Source organism: Chelonoidis abingdonii, chromosome 3, assembly GCF_003597395.2.
Source record: "Chelonoidis abingdonii isolate Lonesome George chromosome 3, CheloAbing_2.0, whole genome shotgun sequence".
Lineage (NCBI taxonomy): Eukaryota > Metazoa > Chordata > Testudines > Testudinidae > Chelonoidis > Chelonoidis abingdonii.
This window is the reverse complement of record NC_133771.1, coordinates 166,277,282-166,292,696: the sequence shown is the minus strand read 5'-3', so window position 1 is coordinate 166,292,696 and position 15,415 is coordinate 166,277,282. Positions and strand designations below refer to the sequence as shown.

Here is a 15,415-nt window from a genome sequence, read left to right as displayed (position 1 = left end):
GGCCAAGCACTGAGGTACAAACCGCACTGCTCTGAAAACCCTCAGACAGAGACCAACACCACAAAATCTCCACCCAAGCTTCCTCAAAACTACAAACCCACAACGGGAGGAAATTAGGGGATGGAAACAGATCAAACAGAAGCCAGGACGTGTACCCAGGAAGCCTCCTATTGCAAGACAAACCCAAGAAAGAAACCACAGGATCCACTGGCCATACACTTACACCCCCCAGCTAAAACCCCTCCAACGCATCATTCAGGGATCTACAAACCCATCCTGGACAATGGATCCACCACTTTCACGGATCGTTGGGGTGGCAGGCCAATCCTTGCCCACAGACAACCTGCCACCTGGAAACGGAGGGTAGTGGTCACCAGCAATGCACACCGTGTACCATAGTAACTCTAGCTCAGGACCATCATGCACACAAATCCGCGATGCCAACTCTGCCCACATATCGACACCAGCGGACACCATCATAGGAACCTAACCAGATCAGCCATACATCACTGGTTCATTCACCTGCACGTCCACCAAATGTAATATACGCCATCATATGCCAGCAATGGCCCCTCTGCTATGTACATCGGCAAAATGGACATCACTACCGGAAAGGATAAATGGACACAAATCAAGATATCAGGAATTGGCAATATACAAAAAACCTGTAGGAGAGCACTCAACCTCCCGGCCACCACATATAGCAGACCTTAGGTGGCGTATCCTGCAGCAAAAAACTTCAGGACCAGACTCAGAGAAACTGCTGAGCTTCATTCATTTGCAAAGTTGACACTATCAGCTCTGGACTCAACAAAGACTGTGATGGCTTGCAGTTACAGAACCCCAGTTTCTCTCCCTTGAGTTTTCACACCTCACTGCTAGAACAGGCCTCACCCTCCCTGACTGAACTAACCTCGTTATCTCTAGCTTGCTTGCTAGCATATATATACCTGCCCCTGGAAATTTCCACTACCTGCGTCTGACGAAGTGGGTATTCACCCACGAAAGCTCACGCTCCAAAACGTCTGTTAGTCTATAAGGTGCCACAGGATTCTCTACTGCTTTTACATTCTGTGTAAGGTTCCTATCCCATCCTCATCAGCACAGTATCCCAGCCCCTTCCAGCAATGACCTACAGAATGTGACACTCTCACAGACCTTGGGAGACAGGCCAGCCCTCGCTTACAGAGAGCCCCCCAACCTGAAACAAATACTCACCAGCAACTACACACCACACAACAGAAACACTAACCTAGGAACCAATCCCTGCAACAAACTGCATTGCTAATTTTGTCCACATATCCTTTCCAGGGACACCATCATACCACAAGGGCTTGTTCATCTGCATATCTACCAGTGTAATATATGCCATTGTGTGCCAGGAATGCCCCTCTGCCATGTACATTGGCCAGACTGGACAGTCTCTATGCAAAAGAATAAGTGGATACAAATCAGATATCGAGAATTGTAACATTAAAAAACCAGTAGCAGAGCACTTCAATCTCCCTGGACACTCAATTACAGACTTAAAAGTGGCCATTCTTAATCAAAAAAACCTTCAAAAACAAACTTCAACAAGAAACTGCAGAACTGGAATTAATTTGCAAACTTGACGCCATCAAATTAGGCCCGAATAAAGACTGGGAGTGGCTGGGTAACTACAAAAAGTAAGTACCAGAGGAGTAGCCGTGTTAGCCTGACTCTGTTGATTTTCCCTCTGTTGATATTCACCCCTTCTTGTCAACTGTTGGGAATGGGCCACATCCACCCTGATTGAATTGGCCTTGTTAGCACTGACCCACCACTTGGTAAGGCAACTCCCATCTTTTCATGTGCTGTATATTTACCCTTGGCTACTGTATTTTTCACTCCATGCATCTGATGAAGTGGGTTATAGCCCATGAAAGCTTATGCCCAAATACATTTGTTAGTCTCTAAGGTGCCACAAGGATTCCTCATTGTTTTTAATATATGTAAAGTGAGAAATTTTTCCCAGCTTCATCCCAAAGGATGGGTCCAAACCTCCCTTCCCAGCGGGGCACCACCTTACTGCCCTCAGCTGTCTTTGCAGACCTAAGGCGAGAAGGAAAGACTACACTTCCCAGCATGCTGCGGGGTGAGATCCCGAGGGGCGGGCACTAAAGCTGGAGACGGTGGGCGGGGTAGGAGGAAGGGAGCCGGAAACAGCAGGGTACGGTGGCCCGGAGGCAGGGCGGACCTGGAGGCATGGAGTCCGTCGTATTCGTCTTTTCGCTCATTGATTGCTGCGCTCTGATCTTCCTCTCCGTGTATTTCGTATCCTCTGGGCGAAGGGGCCGGGGAGGGGCGGGCGACATGTCGGTCAGAGCCGGGGGTGGTCGCGGGGTGGGGCTGCACCGGCTCGGTGCAGGGCTGTGGGGCGGTAACTCTAGAAGGGGGGGGGGTTGGTGAGGGATAAGGGGTGTTACCCCGGGGGGAGCCCATACAGTGAGGCGGGCTGGGGTATCTCGGGGGAAAGGAGGCGGCTGAGGAGTGGGGTTGGGACACTCCCAAGGCTGGTATGATACTCACCGCCTGCCAATTACCATCCCCTAGGTACCTCCTAATTCTGCTGGGACATGTTTAAGCCTAAAGGCCTGATTTCATTGAAATGTTGTAAAAGTCAGGAAAGCAACATCTGTGGATGTTGGGTTTTGTCAAATCCTGTTTTTGCAAAATCTCATTTGGGGCCTAAATTGTTTCTCCAACATAGTTATTCTGTTAATTGAATTAATAATGTGATGGAAAGTCACACTTGTGAATTTCTCTGTGTTTTTGGGAATGTTTTGCTAGTAATTTACACAGGATCTCTTAAAACTCACATTTGTCTCACTGATGGTCCTCTATTTTAAGTGGAGGATGAAGAAAAATTAGTTAAGGATTTAAAAACACAAGCTGTGCAATAAACACGGATGTTCCCTTGTCATAACCACATTTGGGTTCTATTCTAATTTCATCATGATACAGCATATGTGGCATAACTGTCTAATGATAATCCATTAAGGTGCATAAGATTCTGAGTGTTATTGTGACTAAATCACCTACCTGGGTGTTGAACTGAATGCTGCACTTCACAGATTTATCTCCCCAGATACATGAGTATTTAAAATGCTTGTGAATTTTTGTCAGCCATTTGTTTCTTCCAAAACTGCTTTGGTAAAAAGGAAGTTGGAGAATATTGCTAGGACTCAAAAAGGCAGGAGAGGAATAGGCCGTTATGTGAAAAAATTTCTATAACACAGAAGAATGTGCAAAAACATGGTTCAATAATGAAAGCTTGCAGTGTCCAATCCTCTAAATACAGAATTCCAATATGCTGCTTACACTCATAGTCCACATAAGGAAAAACACATTGTGCGGCTTCCATATAGTTCATGTTATACTGATCTGTTTGGTCTTGATATGGGATTTTGGGGAGGGGGGGGAAGGAGAGGTGCGCTAAATTTAAATCTCAAAAACTTCGAGAAACCTTTGTAGTCCAGTGTTTTCTGGATTCTATAGATGTCTTATTCTGTTGGAAATGTATTCTTGGTGTCAGTATGCCACTAGTTCCTGGTTGTACTACGTTTTGTAATTCTCCTTACACAAGGTTTCTCTAATCACTCTTGTTTGTTGTTTTATGGCATTATTAGGATGCAAAGGGCACTGAGTCTTTATCAAAATCTCTTTTCTTGTTTCATCATGACACAAAAAAGATGGCCTAAAGGGTTTGCTTCTAAGGTAAATCAAAACCAGAAAGGCTTTAAAAACATCAGGAATATCAAGTGTATTGTTTTTGCTGGAGTGTGAACTTTCATACCTCATTTGGGTAAGAGTGAGGGTAAATCTTTTTTCAAAGAGAATTTTTCTGACTAAAAATCCCTTCTCTTTTCTGGAATCAGTTTCTTGTGATAGCAGCCCACTTGTTCTCCAGCCAAAGATAGAGAAACCCAATATTGCTGCTAATGTGTTTTTAAAAAAAGCAGAACTAATTTTTTAAACCTTTCAGGTGACTTTGTATGTAATAAAGAACAAAAAAGTGCACATTTTTCTTCCTTCACAGATTACCTTTAAATAATAGTTCTGATATTAAAAGCACCTCTTGTTTTTCTTGTGGAGTAGTGTCATGATTATACTTCAGAAGTGTCCATCACCAGAGTATCTGGACACTAGTTATAAAATAAACATTAGTTTGCATTTCTCTAGCACTTTTCATTGGGGATCTCAAAGCACTCACAAAAGTCAACAAATTATAACTCACAATACGCCTGTCTGATGGTTGTATTCTCAGTGAGTTAAGAAAAACTGTATTTATGCTTTCAATTATAAGCATCTAAACCTAGTAAGAGGCTAATTCTATTGAGGTCAGAGGGATCATTTGTATAAATAAGGATTGTAGGACAAGGCCCAGGAACAGAAACTGCATTGAGAAATAAGCAAGCTCTAGAGTTCCCTAATCTGTGTTCAGTGTGTTGAAGCACTTGGCCAACAGTCATTGGTAAAAAGCATTGTGAGATTACTTGTGTGCTGATACTACATCAAGTGTGTGAGGAAAAGATGTGGGAAAGAGAATAAAATAGGACAATAAATGTAATTTACCTCAAATGTAACTGACAGTTTTGCTCTAACAGAAAAGAGTGTCCCAATTAAAGCCGTAACTCCTCTGTCCTATGGTAAAGGTGTGCCTAATTCCTGTGAGAGTTAAAATATAGCTTTGAATTACTGTCTGACAAAAAATTTTCCTTATCTTGGACTTCAGATAATAACCCTATCAGATTTGGAATGTGACTATATTAATGCAAGATCTTGCTGTTCAAAACTAAATAAAGTAAGAAATCTTATGTTGCATTTAATTTGATAAAATTCAGTAGATCCCGTGTTCTAGCACTGGAAACAAGAGGGAGTGCTGTGAATCTAAAAATGGGGGTGGATATTACTTTTTCTTTTCCCACAGCTTTCCTTCACCCCAACTCCTAGAATGAATCTTTCTTGTATGTCCAACAGTCTGAACTGTGGGGCATTTCCCCTCACCCTGGTGATTTGAGGCAGACCAATAAATTGGCTGTATACCTGCAGCTTAGAATCTCTAGATTCTCTGCCTCTGTCCCTGGGTATGAGGCAAACCAAGGTGTTGCTGGTTATGACATGGTTGTGTGATCTTCCTAACACTTTTTAGTTACTTTATTAGAACTCTGGCTATAATTCCTGGCCTTTTTTGACCAGAGCAGTTATCAGGCCTTGTCTGCATGAGAAATTGTACCATTTTAACTAATTCTGCTTAGAAACTGACACAGTTAAATTGGTATGTTCCTCTTGTGTAGACACACTTATTTTGGTTTGAGTGGCATAAGATTAGGCTTGGCAGAATTGAGGGACTTCTGAAATTCAACAGATAAAGGCTAAAAATAAACATCAATATTATCAGTTTTTATCACTTTAAAATTTTCAGTTTCACAGTGAGGGTATGGCTACACTCGAAACTTCAAAGCGCTGCCACGGCAGCGCTTTGAATTGTGAGTGTAGTCGGAGCGCCAGCACTGGGAGAGCGGTCTCCCAGCGCTGCACATACTCCACATCCTCATGGGGTTTAGCACTGCGGCACTGTTTACACTGACGCTTTACAGCACTGTATCTTGCAGCGCTCAGGGGGGTGTTTTTTTTCACACCCCTGAGCGAGAAAGTTGCAGCACTGTAAAGCGCCAGTGTAGCCATGGCCTGAGGCTCCAGCATACTTTCTACATGGCCACGGGGCTGATGACAGCAAGGGGCTCCCTGCACAGATGTGTGGCCCAGAAAGCCAGATCCCAGTGGATGCTAGGGCAGGGGAAGCTGCGTTTGCTGTGTAGAGCAGAGACCCCTGGGAGGGACCAAAATGAGGTGGATGAGTACTTGACTGTAGGGGAGGCCAGACTGCTGCTGAATGGCTCCTGCCTATGGATGGCCCCACTCTCTCCTGGTTGGTGACAGCAGGACTGCAGGGGGCCTCTGCCTGGTCAAGAGCCCAGGATACCAAATCTCTGTGGTTGCTAGGTGTGGTAAAGGCTGCATGTACTGATTGCCATCGATGGATCCCCCTCGCTCCCCTTTCTGTTTGTTAGGTGAAATCAATATTTACAGATCACAAAAGATTTAAATTGAATCTTCCTGATGAAGATTCCCAACTTGAGATAAATCAGTATAAGGCACTCTTACACAAAAAATGTCTCCACTGAAGAAGGTTGCTTCAACTTAACTAAATCAAGTTCTAAGCCATTGGTACCATTTTTCCATGTAGCCCAGGCCAGAGACAGCTCTTGCAGCACTCTGATCCACACTTGCTGGGGTGGGTCACTTTTCTGGCTTTGGTTGGTTTTACGTTGTTGATAGATTTGCTGCCTATTTTCTGAACCCTTTGTATTGTCGTTCTGAAAAAATCTTGATTTGCGGAGAGACTGGATCAAATTGAATAAACACCAAGGAGTGGCTAATTGCACTGTAGCCAGGGAGGCATGAAGGGGGAAGGAGAAAAAAGGATTGATGTGTCAGTTTTCTGAGTTTTGAGATGGCTCCTATCTCTGGAGATATGCTACATTTTGTTCACATTGTGTACATTTTACTTGTTCAGATGTCCATTTTCCAAAGTGATAACTAGTGATTGATATTAAATATTATGTCGCTGATTTGTGCATGTGTGTGGGTTTGTTTGTTTGTTTGTTTGTTACTGGACTCTGAGTAGAGAATCTGGGATAACTTTAAAAAGTTATTTCACGGTAAACATTTTAAAATATCAAATGATGGGGAATAAAATCAAACAAAGTTACTGATTTAGATAAACCTATTTAAGATGAGTTGAATTGTCTTTTCCTCTTTTTTTTTTTTTTTTTTGTACAATTGAAATACAGGCAAACCTCGCAATAACACGCCCTGCCATAACGCGAAATCGCATATAACGCGATCATAAGTTGACTCCCCTTTTAAGGGCTAATACCAATGGTCCCCAATGCCATGGGCCCGCGGGGACATTGATGTGCCCCCGCCTACTGCCCAGCAGGAGAGAGAAGCTGCAGCCTCGCACCTGCTGGGGACAGAGAACTCCAGGGCTGCGGGTGCCGGTGCTCTCTGTCCCCGGCAGATGCAGAGCCATGGCTTCTTTCCGGCTTTCCAGGGACAGAGAGCACCGACGCCCGCAGCCCTGGAGTTCTCTATCCCTGGCAGACGCGGGGCCGCGGCTTCTCTCCAAGCCGGAGAGAAGCCGCGGCCCTGTGCCTGCTGGGGACAGAGAGCACCGGCTCCTGCAGTCTTGGAGTTCTCTGTTCCCGGCAGGTGCAGGGCCGCAGCTTCTCTTCCCTGCTGGAACTAGCTCTAGGCGGCGCACATCAATGCACCATGTTGTGGACCACTGACTTAAACTGACCGGCATGAAACCCCCCTATACCGCAACCCCGCCTTTATCGCGATGGAATTTTTTGGACCCCAAACATTGCGTTATAGCGGAGTTTCACTGTACTTGATCGATCGATCTTTCTTTCTTTCAAATGGATGAAGGTTTCACTTTTGGTGAATTGACTTGTATGGACAAATAAGCAAATCCACAAATGTAGGGATCATTTTTCTGAGTAAATACTTCTAATGAAACTGGTAAAATGAAAAACCTGACTATTAAACTTTTTGTGGCACTTTTCCTTTGTGACTCATGTCCTGTCCAGATTTAATTACATTCTACCTACCTAAATCCCACACTCTCTGCAGTTGATCTAGAATGTAATATTCTTCATTTTCTGCCTTAAATTGTTGTGTAGTGTAGCTGTGTGCAAACAGCTATTGTTTCACCACAGAATTTGATGCATTTCAGTGGAGCTGAAGCGATTCATGTAGTTGAGTGCTATATAGGTTCGTTCTCTTTGGCTTATCACCATGGTATCTGGATAAAAGGCAGTATATACGTAGATCTCTAATACAGTGGGGAAATGTTTCCAGAACTCTTTCTTTAGACAAACAGGGTAGATTTTGATTTAAATAATATTTTAATCATGATTTAAATCTTCCTTCAGGAAATCTTGATTTTAAATAATTTTAATTATGTTTTGCATTTGTAAGTTTAGTTCCTTCCCTAAAGAAAGGCTTATTCTCATTGATTACTAACCATTCAAACATGTTGATTTCCACCTAAATATAGCCTTTACTCTAAACTGGAACTTTTTTGCTAACCAGGAGGCCACACTATTGTCTATATACATATATTTAAACAATTATACACCTTAACATATGTATATTATCAGATTCTTAATTTTTACTGTTCATAATAGAAAATGGGGAATGATGCATTTCTTATTTACTAGATTTTTGTATTTGTGATTTATATCAAGTTCTACACAGATGGAAATTGGAATTAAACTAAAAAATATTAAATAAAACTAATAGTTATCTTGTGCTGGAAACGTAAGAAAAACATTTATCAGAACATGTTTTGCATCTTAAACTAACTGATTTACTTACCAAAGGAAATGTCTGTAGTTTGTCATAATAAAAACCCATTTAATTCTAAAAAATCTGATTTTAAATAAAATTTTTAATCCGTTTTTATCCACTCTGTGTACACATGTAGGTTTTGACATAATTACACTAAGGGTTGGTTCCTTTAGGGGGCGCACTCTGTGTAAATATTTAAACTTCTATATTATTTCCTTTTTTGCAGTGGGTGGTCCCAGAATTGATTGGCCATACTATTGTCACAGTATTAATGCTTATTTCATTGCACTGGTTCATCTTCCTCCTTAATTTTCCAGTAGCAACCTGGAACATATATAGGTAAGTGCACAGGATTTTATTTTCTTGTTCTCTTGAAATTTCACTACTTTCAAAATTGAGTGTGAAGATAAACTGTATGTTGTGCTGGTACATCGTGACTGGATATTTCATTTATATCTCTAAGTTATTAATTCACTGTAGGTGCTTTTGAAACTGTTAAAAAATCTGACCTTTTAAAAATTTCCCATATAGCCTAAAAGGTTAGAAAATTGGCCTTTCCAGTGCTTTTAGCTGAAATTGCAACAAAGTTTGAGAACTTGAGATTCTTCAGTCTGCTTGTTGTAAAATTTATAATGACAAAGTACCTTGCTGTTGTGAGTCAGCATTGAGTTTTCAAAGATTTAATGGCTTGAGCCTTTGAAAATAGTAGCATGTTAAAAGGGTGAAATACTGAAAGCTCTGGTGCCAAGATGTTTCCTCTCATTGCTCTGGTCATGTGTCCCATGCCCACGTGCTTGTTAGATTCCTCTCTTTTAGGCTTCACTCCTCACTTTAAAATCTCACCAAGAGACGGTGTAAAGACAGTTCTTGTACTGCTGTAACTATGTGGGTATAGTGATACAACCTCTATTGTGGATGTTGTTGTACTGGTATAAAATTTATAGGAATAAGCAACACTGATATTGGCACCTTTTAGGGTATATCAGTGTCCATGCAAGGAGGTTGTATTTCTTTAATTATTAATTTCTAAACCAATATTGTTTATAACAACTCAAATATTGTGTATTGATGAGGCCCTATATCAGGGATGTACAAACTTTTTGACCTGAGGGCCACATCTGGGTGGGGAAATCACATGCAGAGCCATGAATGTAGGGTTGGGGTGTGGGAGGGAGTGTGCGGTGTAAGGGGGGGGGGGTGCGGTGTGCAGGAAGGGCTCAGGGCAAGTGGTTGAGGCAGAAGAGGGATGCAGGGTGCAGCGGGGGCTCAGGGCAGGGGGTTGGGGCCAGGAGGGGTTTGGCGTGCGGGCTCCGGCCTGGCGCGGCTTACCTGGAGCGGCTCCGGGGTGGCAGCAGTGCACACTGGGGCCAAGGCAGGCTTTCTTGCCTGCCTGCCTGCCTGCCTTCCTAGCCCTGCACTGCTCCCAGAAGCGGCCAGCACCACCTCCCTGTAGCCCCTATGGAAGGGGAGGACAGAGGGCTCCAAATGCTGCCTTCATCTGTGGATACTTCCCTGACGCTCCTGCGGTTCACCGTTCACAGCCAATGGGAGCTGCAGGTGGCGGTGCCTGCGGGAGAGGGCAGCACACAGAGCCCTCTGTGCCCCCTCCCCTAGGAGTTTCAGGGATGTGTTGCTGGCCACTTCTGCGAGCAGTGTGGGGCCTGTGACACCACAGGGGTGGCAATCCCGAGGGCCGGATCTGGCCTGCAAGCCATACTTTGCCCACCCCTGCTCTAGATGCTACCTTGACTATGACTCTTCCCCCTTCTCTCTGCCTCTGTCCAAACTTCCTGTTCGTTGCTTCCTTCACCTCCATTGGACACTCTCGATTTTGTGCCATCTGTCTGGCCTGTTGTGCCTTGAACAGCCTGCCATCTTGTGTATCAAGCTCCGTCTGTTTTATTTATTTATTTATTTATTTATTTATTTATTTTTAAATCGCATCTATAGCATAAAGCCCTCTCTCCATTTTGTGTGGCCTGTGCTAGTATTGCTGTATTTTTGAACTGGGAACGCCTTAGGACAGGAACTTGTTTGTCTCACACTTGTTCTGTTGCTGTACAGAAAAAGTATGTGCTAATGTCACCATTTTAATGAAGTACACGAGCAAGATATATAGCTTTCTTCCATCTCTCATTTGTGGACCCAATGATTAGGTGATATGAAATATCTTGAAATTTATGAGAACAGCTGCTTTGTACTGAATTAGAAAATGACTCTTAAAATGGGGAGCAATGTCTTTGTTTTCCTTCTTTGGCTGTTTCAGTAAGATTTGCTTGAATACTGAGACTAAAATTATTTTTTTTGTTTTTAAACCTTTCAGGTTCATTATGGTGCCAAGTGGGAACCTGGGGGTGTTTGATCCCACAGAAATCCATAATCGGGGGCAACTGAAATCTCACATGAAGGAAGCCATGATTAAGCTAGGCTTTCACCTGCTATGTTTCTTCATGTACCTTTACAGGTTAGTCTTAAATCTTCTGCAGCATAGGAACAAAGGAACTGTCCTACTAGCATTTCATATCCTCTTTATTCTGCCAGTGTAACTGCATATCTGTCCTCCTTCTGCAGTCTATTTAAGCTCATTGCTCAAGTAATACCTTGTGGCAGTCAGTTCCAGGTTAAACATGCACTCTCAAAATATTGCCTTTAATTTTTAATGTTTCCTTTAAATGTAACTGAATATTTTCTTGTTCAGAAATTCTGAGTGGGCCTGACTAACGTCTAAACTAGGATGATGGTTTAATTTGGGGGAAATCAGCATTTCATGCACCAGCTAACTGTGATGTCACATTCTAGATTATACAGGGAAGAAGAGATTCAAGACTCCGTACTTCTAATGTAGGGGGTGGGAAAGCTGCACTCTTCTGAAAACAAATGCACACAAACTGTAGCTGACTTAATCCATCATAAGAAAGCAGCAAAGGGTACAAACAATTAATTTGATTTGTAGTTCAAATGTAAAGGAAAGTAAATAATGGCAGAATGAGGGCCAAGGGGATGATGTTTCACTTTTTGAAAATCTGACTTAATTTTAGTCATACCCAGCCTGTCTACTCCGGGCCTATCACTTCAGCTTGGCTGCAACTGTACTGAGTAGTTTCATATCTGTCTAGTAAAAATTTCTCTCTTGTATCTGGTTATAATGAAACCTCTTTCCTCCCAATGAAACATTTGTTTAACCTTAAGTTTTATAGAAAACTTTTCAAAGCATAAATTTGAGGCCTAAACTCTTTGAGCATCCCTTTTAAATGTTATCCCGCACACAGTGAGAAAGGTTGGGAGTAACTACAGGGCATGGTTTTTTGTTTTTTTTTTGTTTAAGTCTTGTTCCACGTACATATGTTAATGTATATTTTGCCCAGATTTCCAGGATATGTAAGGGTTAAGTATCTTCGTGTAAAATCTATTGCAATCAGGGTGCTAAGTGGATTTAACAGACAGAATAAAAAATGATAGTTAATACCTATCCAATAAGGGAGCTACTAATAGACATGTCTCATGCAAACCTTCTCATAGGGTTTGCCAAGTTACAACTCAGTGAGTTCTCTGACATCGCCACCTGCTCACTTCAAGATGGATCATTGCATGCTAAAATTTACAATCTCTGCAAGTCTTGCTTTCATAATAAAGGTGAAGGTGGTTGTGATCTCTTTTCTGCTTAAAACTAGGTGCTCTGAGATTTGCATATGCTTCAGTAATACATCAGTCTCCTCTTTTGTCTTGCCACAGTATGATCTTGGCTTTGATAAATGACTGAAGTTGAAAAGGAACTGGTTAGCTGCCAAATTTTGAACCATCCGAATCACTCCAGTGAACAGTTGTGGAGCCAGAGACACTTTTGAACATACCTGGACTGGTGTCGTCATGCAGTATATTTTTTCCTCTTTCAGATATTTTTGCTGTATTTTTAACATAAAATATTTTAAAAACCATGACATTGAGTTTTTGTAGCAATTGATTTAAGTGTGGTATGAAAAAAACAAAAACCTTCTATTAGCTCTTGTTAGATTTAATTTTTATATGGAACTGATCTTGTAGAAAGGTAACAGGAAAAGACAGCCTGGTTTAGCAGGTCTCTGCTTAGGTCTATCTCAGTGGAAGGTCGAGATGCAAATTTAAGTGCAGATTTAATACATCTGCTCATTCGTAAAGGCCTTTTGTAAGTGCCTCTGGCTGTCCAGTTGTTTGAAGATCTATTTTGGAGTCCTGTAGTGGAGTGCCCACTCAACAGGCTGGAGCTCCAGAGAAGCTTGCACCCACATGGATCTTTTATCTGTTTGGAGCTATTCCATGAAGGAGCATTATGATGAAAGTAGCCTTAAAAAAAAAAGCCACCTAACACTACTTCCATTATCTCATTTTCTGCATGGGGTATGGCCCCAACAGGAAAAGCGATCCTAGTCTATGCTCTAGTGTAAACTTATCTGTCGCAACATACAAGAGAAACGTGAGTTATGATTCTTTCCCCTTACGCTCTTGCTACATAATACATTGCTCTACAGATGGGAGACTCACTCAAGAGTAATCAACACATTGCAAAGGTTGGAGACTGGCAGAAGCTACAGTAAAGCTAAATGACCTCTCAATCTATTTATCCAAGACCTTGCTGTGAATCAAAAATAAACACAAAGAATAGTGCTCTGTATCAACAACTTGTCCAGTTACCCCTTTGATGGCCAGCTGTAACTTTCTCTTGGACTGCTCTCCCATGCCACATTCATATTAAATAGCTGAGCCTAAATTCATTTTTAGGGATTCTTATTTTCAGGTCAGTGTGTTACTCTCTTTTTGATACAGACCACTTTTCTAGATCAATCAGTCTGTGTTTTTAAAATACTAAGTCTTAGCAAGACTCAGACAGGAAGGGCTGAGAGATGCTATCCAAAAGAGCAATTGTATCCCTTTGATTTGATATGCAAAATTATAGTTGAAATTAAACAGATGCTAAAATAATTGCAGATTCTTATTCTTTGAGGCCAGCATTGAAGACCTTTAGATAGTTGGAGAAATCAAGCTTCAGTATCTTGCCTTTAACTTTCTTGCTGGGACAGTGTTGGCCTTAGATTTGAGGCTATTAAACGGGCCATGTTTGGACACCAGTTGTTCCAAAATCAAAACCAATTATGCTTAAACAAAACAGTTTGTATTGCTACCATGTTTACTTAAGTGCCAACAATATGCTCAGCTCAGCATCTCTATTTTAGATCTTGTGCAACTGGCCTTAAAGACTTTAAACTGTCAATAGATCCTGCATGGAGGATGTGCTAGGAAGTCCAGAAAACAGGAGAGAATAAGTTTTGTTTTAAATATAAGTGAATCCTAGTGGTAATCCTGGAAGGAATGGGTAGTAGGGCACTAGTAACAAGACTGTCTTTACTGCTGCCTAGCTTACTACCTGTTCTGCAGCATCATGTACTTTGTACATTTACTAGGAGATACAATTGAATATTAAGAATGCTGCCATGATCTACAGTAGCAGTAAAGAAACTAAGCAGGAGGCCCAGTGTACTCTATGCATTGTCAGATCCAGTCTGCAGTGCCATCTGCTGTCATGCAAATGTGCACCTAAATGACAGGGTAGATTGTCAATACCTGTAGAAAAATAGAATGCAGAAAGCTTAACACTAATACCAGCTCCTGAATTAGTACAAATAGTTCTAACCTCTCCCAGCACTTGTGCCTTGCAATTATCTGCCTGAAAAGCCGTAGCTTCTAATTGGCTGACAAAAGGCCAGCTAACACCCTTCTCTGTAACTTTACACCTCCTTACCCACTGTTCATCAGTACAGTCATTACTACTCACTTAACTTTAGAAGTCTCATGCAACAGCGGCACTAGTGACCTCTGCTGTTTCACATTAAAGATTCCAGCAGTAGTGTTGTTCACCGCAGAAATACTAAAATAGTTGTTCAGTGGAATGGGGGGCGGGGGGAGGAAGCCATCTCTCTGTAAAATGGCATAAAAGCAGCCTCCTGTCCAATGTAGCTTTTTGTTAAGGAGGCAGGATCAAATTTTCTATTTGTTTTATTATAGTTGAAACGGATTACAAGCACAGATGATACAGTGAGGTACTGTGCTGGTGGAGTGTATTATGACATCTCCTTGCTCTTAGGAATGGGCTGGAGATGGAAGGCTCCCTCCAGGGCTAGACCAGTGAGTTACATACTAACATTCATACTTCAGCAATCTAGGGGCTTGGCTACACTTGAGAGTTGCAGTGCTGGTGATGGGGTTACAGCACTGCAACTTACTCTGTGTCCACACTTGCAAAGCACAGCCAGCGCTGCAACTCCCTGGCTGCAGCGCTGGCTGTACACCTGGTCTGCTTGGGGTGTAACGATTCCAGTGCTGGTTATGCAGCGCTGCTCATCAAGTGTGGCCAGCAAGTGTGCTTTTATTGGCTTCCATGGTATTAGGAGGTATCCCAGCATACCTTTTCAGCCACTCTGCTCATCATTTTGCATTCCACTGCCCTGGGCTCAGGTGACCCACCCTTTAAATGCCCCAGGAATTTTAAAAATCCCCTTCCTGTTTGCTCAGCCAGGTGTGGAGTGCAATCAATCACTGACCATGCCTTCACACCCCAAATGAGCCCCAACATGGAACACTTGTGAGCTGCAGGACCTCATCAGTGTTTTTGGTGAGGAAGCTGTGCAGTCACAGCTGTGCTCCAGCCATAGAAATTATGATACCTATGGCCAGATATCAAAGTCCATGCTGGAAAGGGGTCATGAACAGGACACGGTGCAGTGCAGGCTTAAAGTAAAGGAGCTGTGGAGTGCCTATTGCAAAGCCTGTGAGGGAAACCGCAGCTCAGGTGCTGCCCCCACAACCTGCCGTTTTTACAAGGAGCTGGATGCAATACTTGGGGGTGACCCCACTGCCAATCCAAGGACCACAATGGACAGTTCAGAGGAGGGGGAGGGTGTAGAGGAAACCAAGAGTGAGGCTACTGAGGTGGTGGGAG

The 15,415-nt window shown here is 42.6% G+C and overlaps 1 protein-coding gene across 2 annotated transcripts; it reads left to right on the top strand.

Moving 5' to 3' along the window:
* Positions 1 to 2,179: 2,179 nt before the first annotated feature.
* Positions 2,180 to 12,383, top strand: CNIH4 (cornichon family member 4). 2 transcript variants are annotated; one of them, XM_032781720.2, is made up of 5 exons: positions 2,180 to 2,295; positions 4,757 to 4,825; positions 8,672 to 8,784; positions 10,769 to 10,909; positions 12,178 to 12,383. In XM_032781720.2, the coding sequence occupies exons 1-5, from the start codon at positions 2,227 to 2,229 to the stop codon at positions 12,203 to 12,205; spliced, it is 420 nt and encodes a 139-aa protein (XP_032637611.1). In that variant the 5' UTR covers positions 2,180 to 2,226; the 3' UTR covers positions 12,206 to 12,383. The 2 variants fall into 2 exon arrangements, with proteins under 2 accessions (XP_032637611.1, XP_032637612.1); XM_032781721.2 differs by lacking the exons at positions 2,180 to 2,295; positions 4,757 to 4,825 and adding an exon at positions 2,539 to 3,022.
* Positions 12,384 to 15,415: the final 3,032 nt, after the last annotated feature.

Coding starts and splice junctions, on each gene's coding strand:
- CNIH4 (XM_032781720.2), top strand. CDS start 2,227: ATGGAGTCCGTCGTATTCGTCTTTTCGCTCATTGATTGCTGCGCTCTG. Junction 4,826..8,671: donor GCTGTTCAAAACTAAATAAA/GTAAGAAATCTT, acceptor CCTTTTTTGCAG/TGGGTGGTCCCAGAATTGAT. Junction 10,910..12,177: donor TTCTTCATGTACCTTTACAG/GTTAGTCTTAAA, acceptor GTCTTGCCACAG/TATGATCTTGGCTTTGATAA.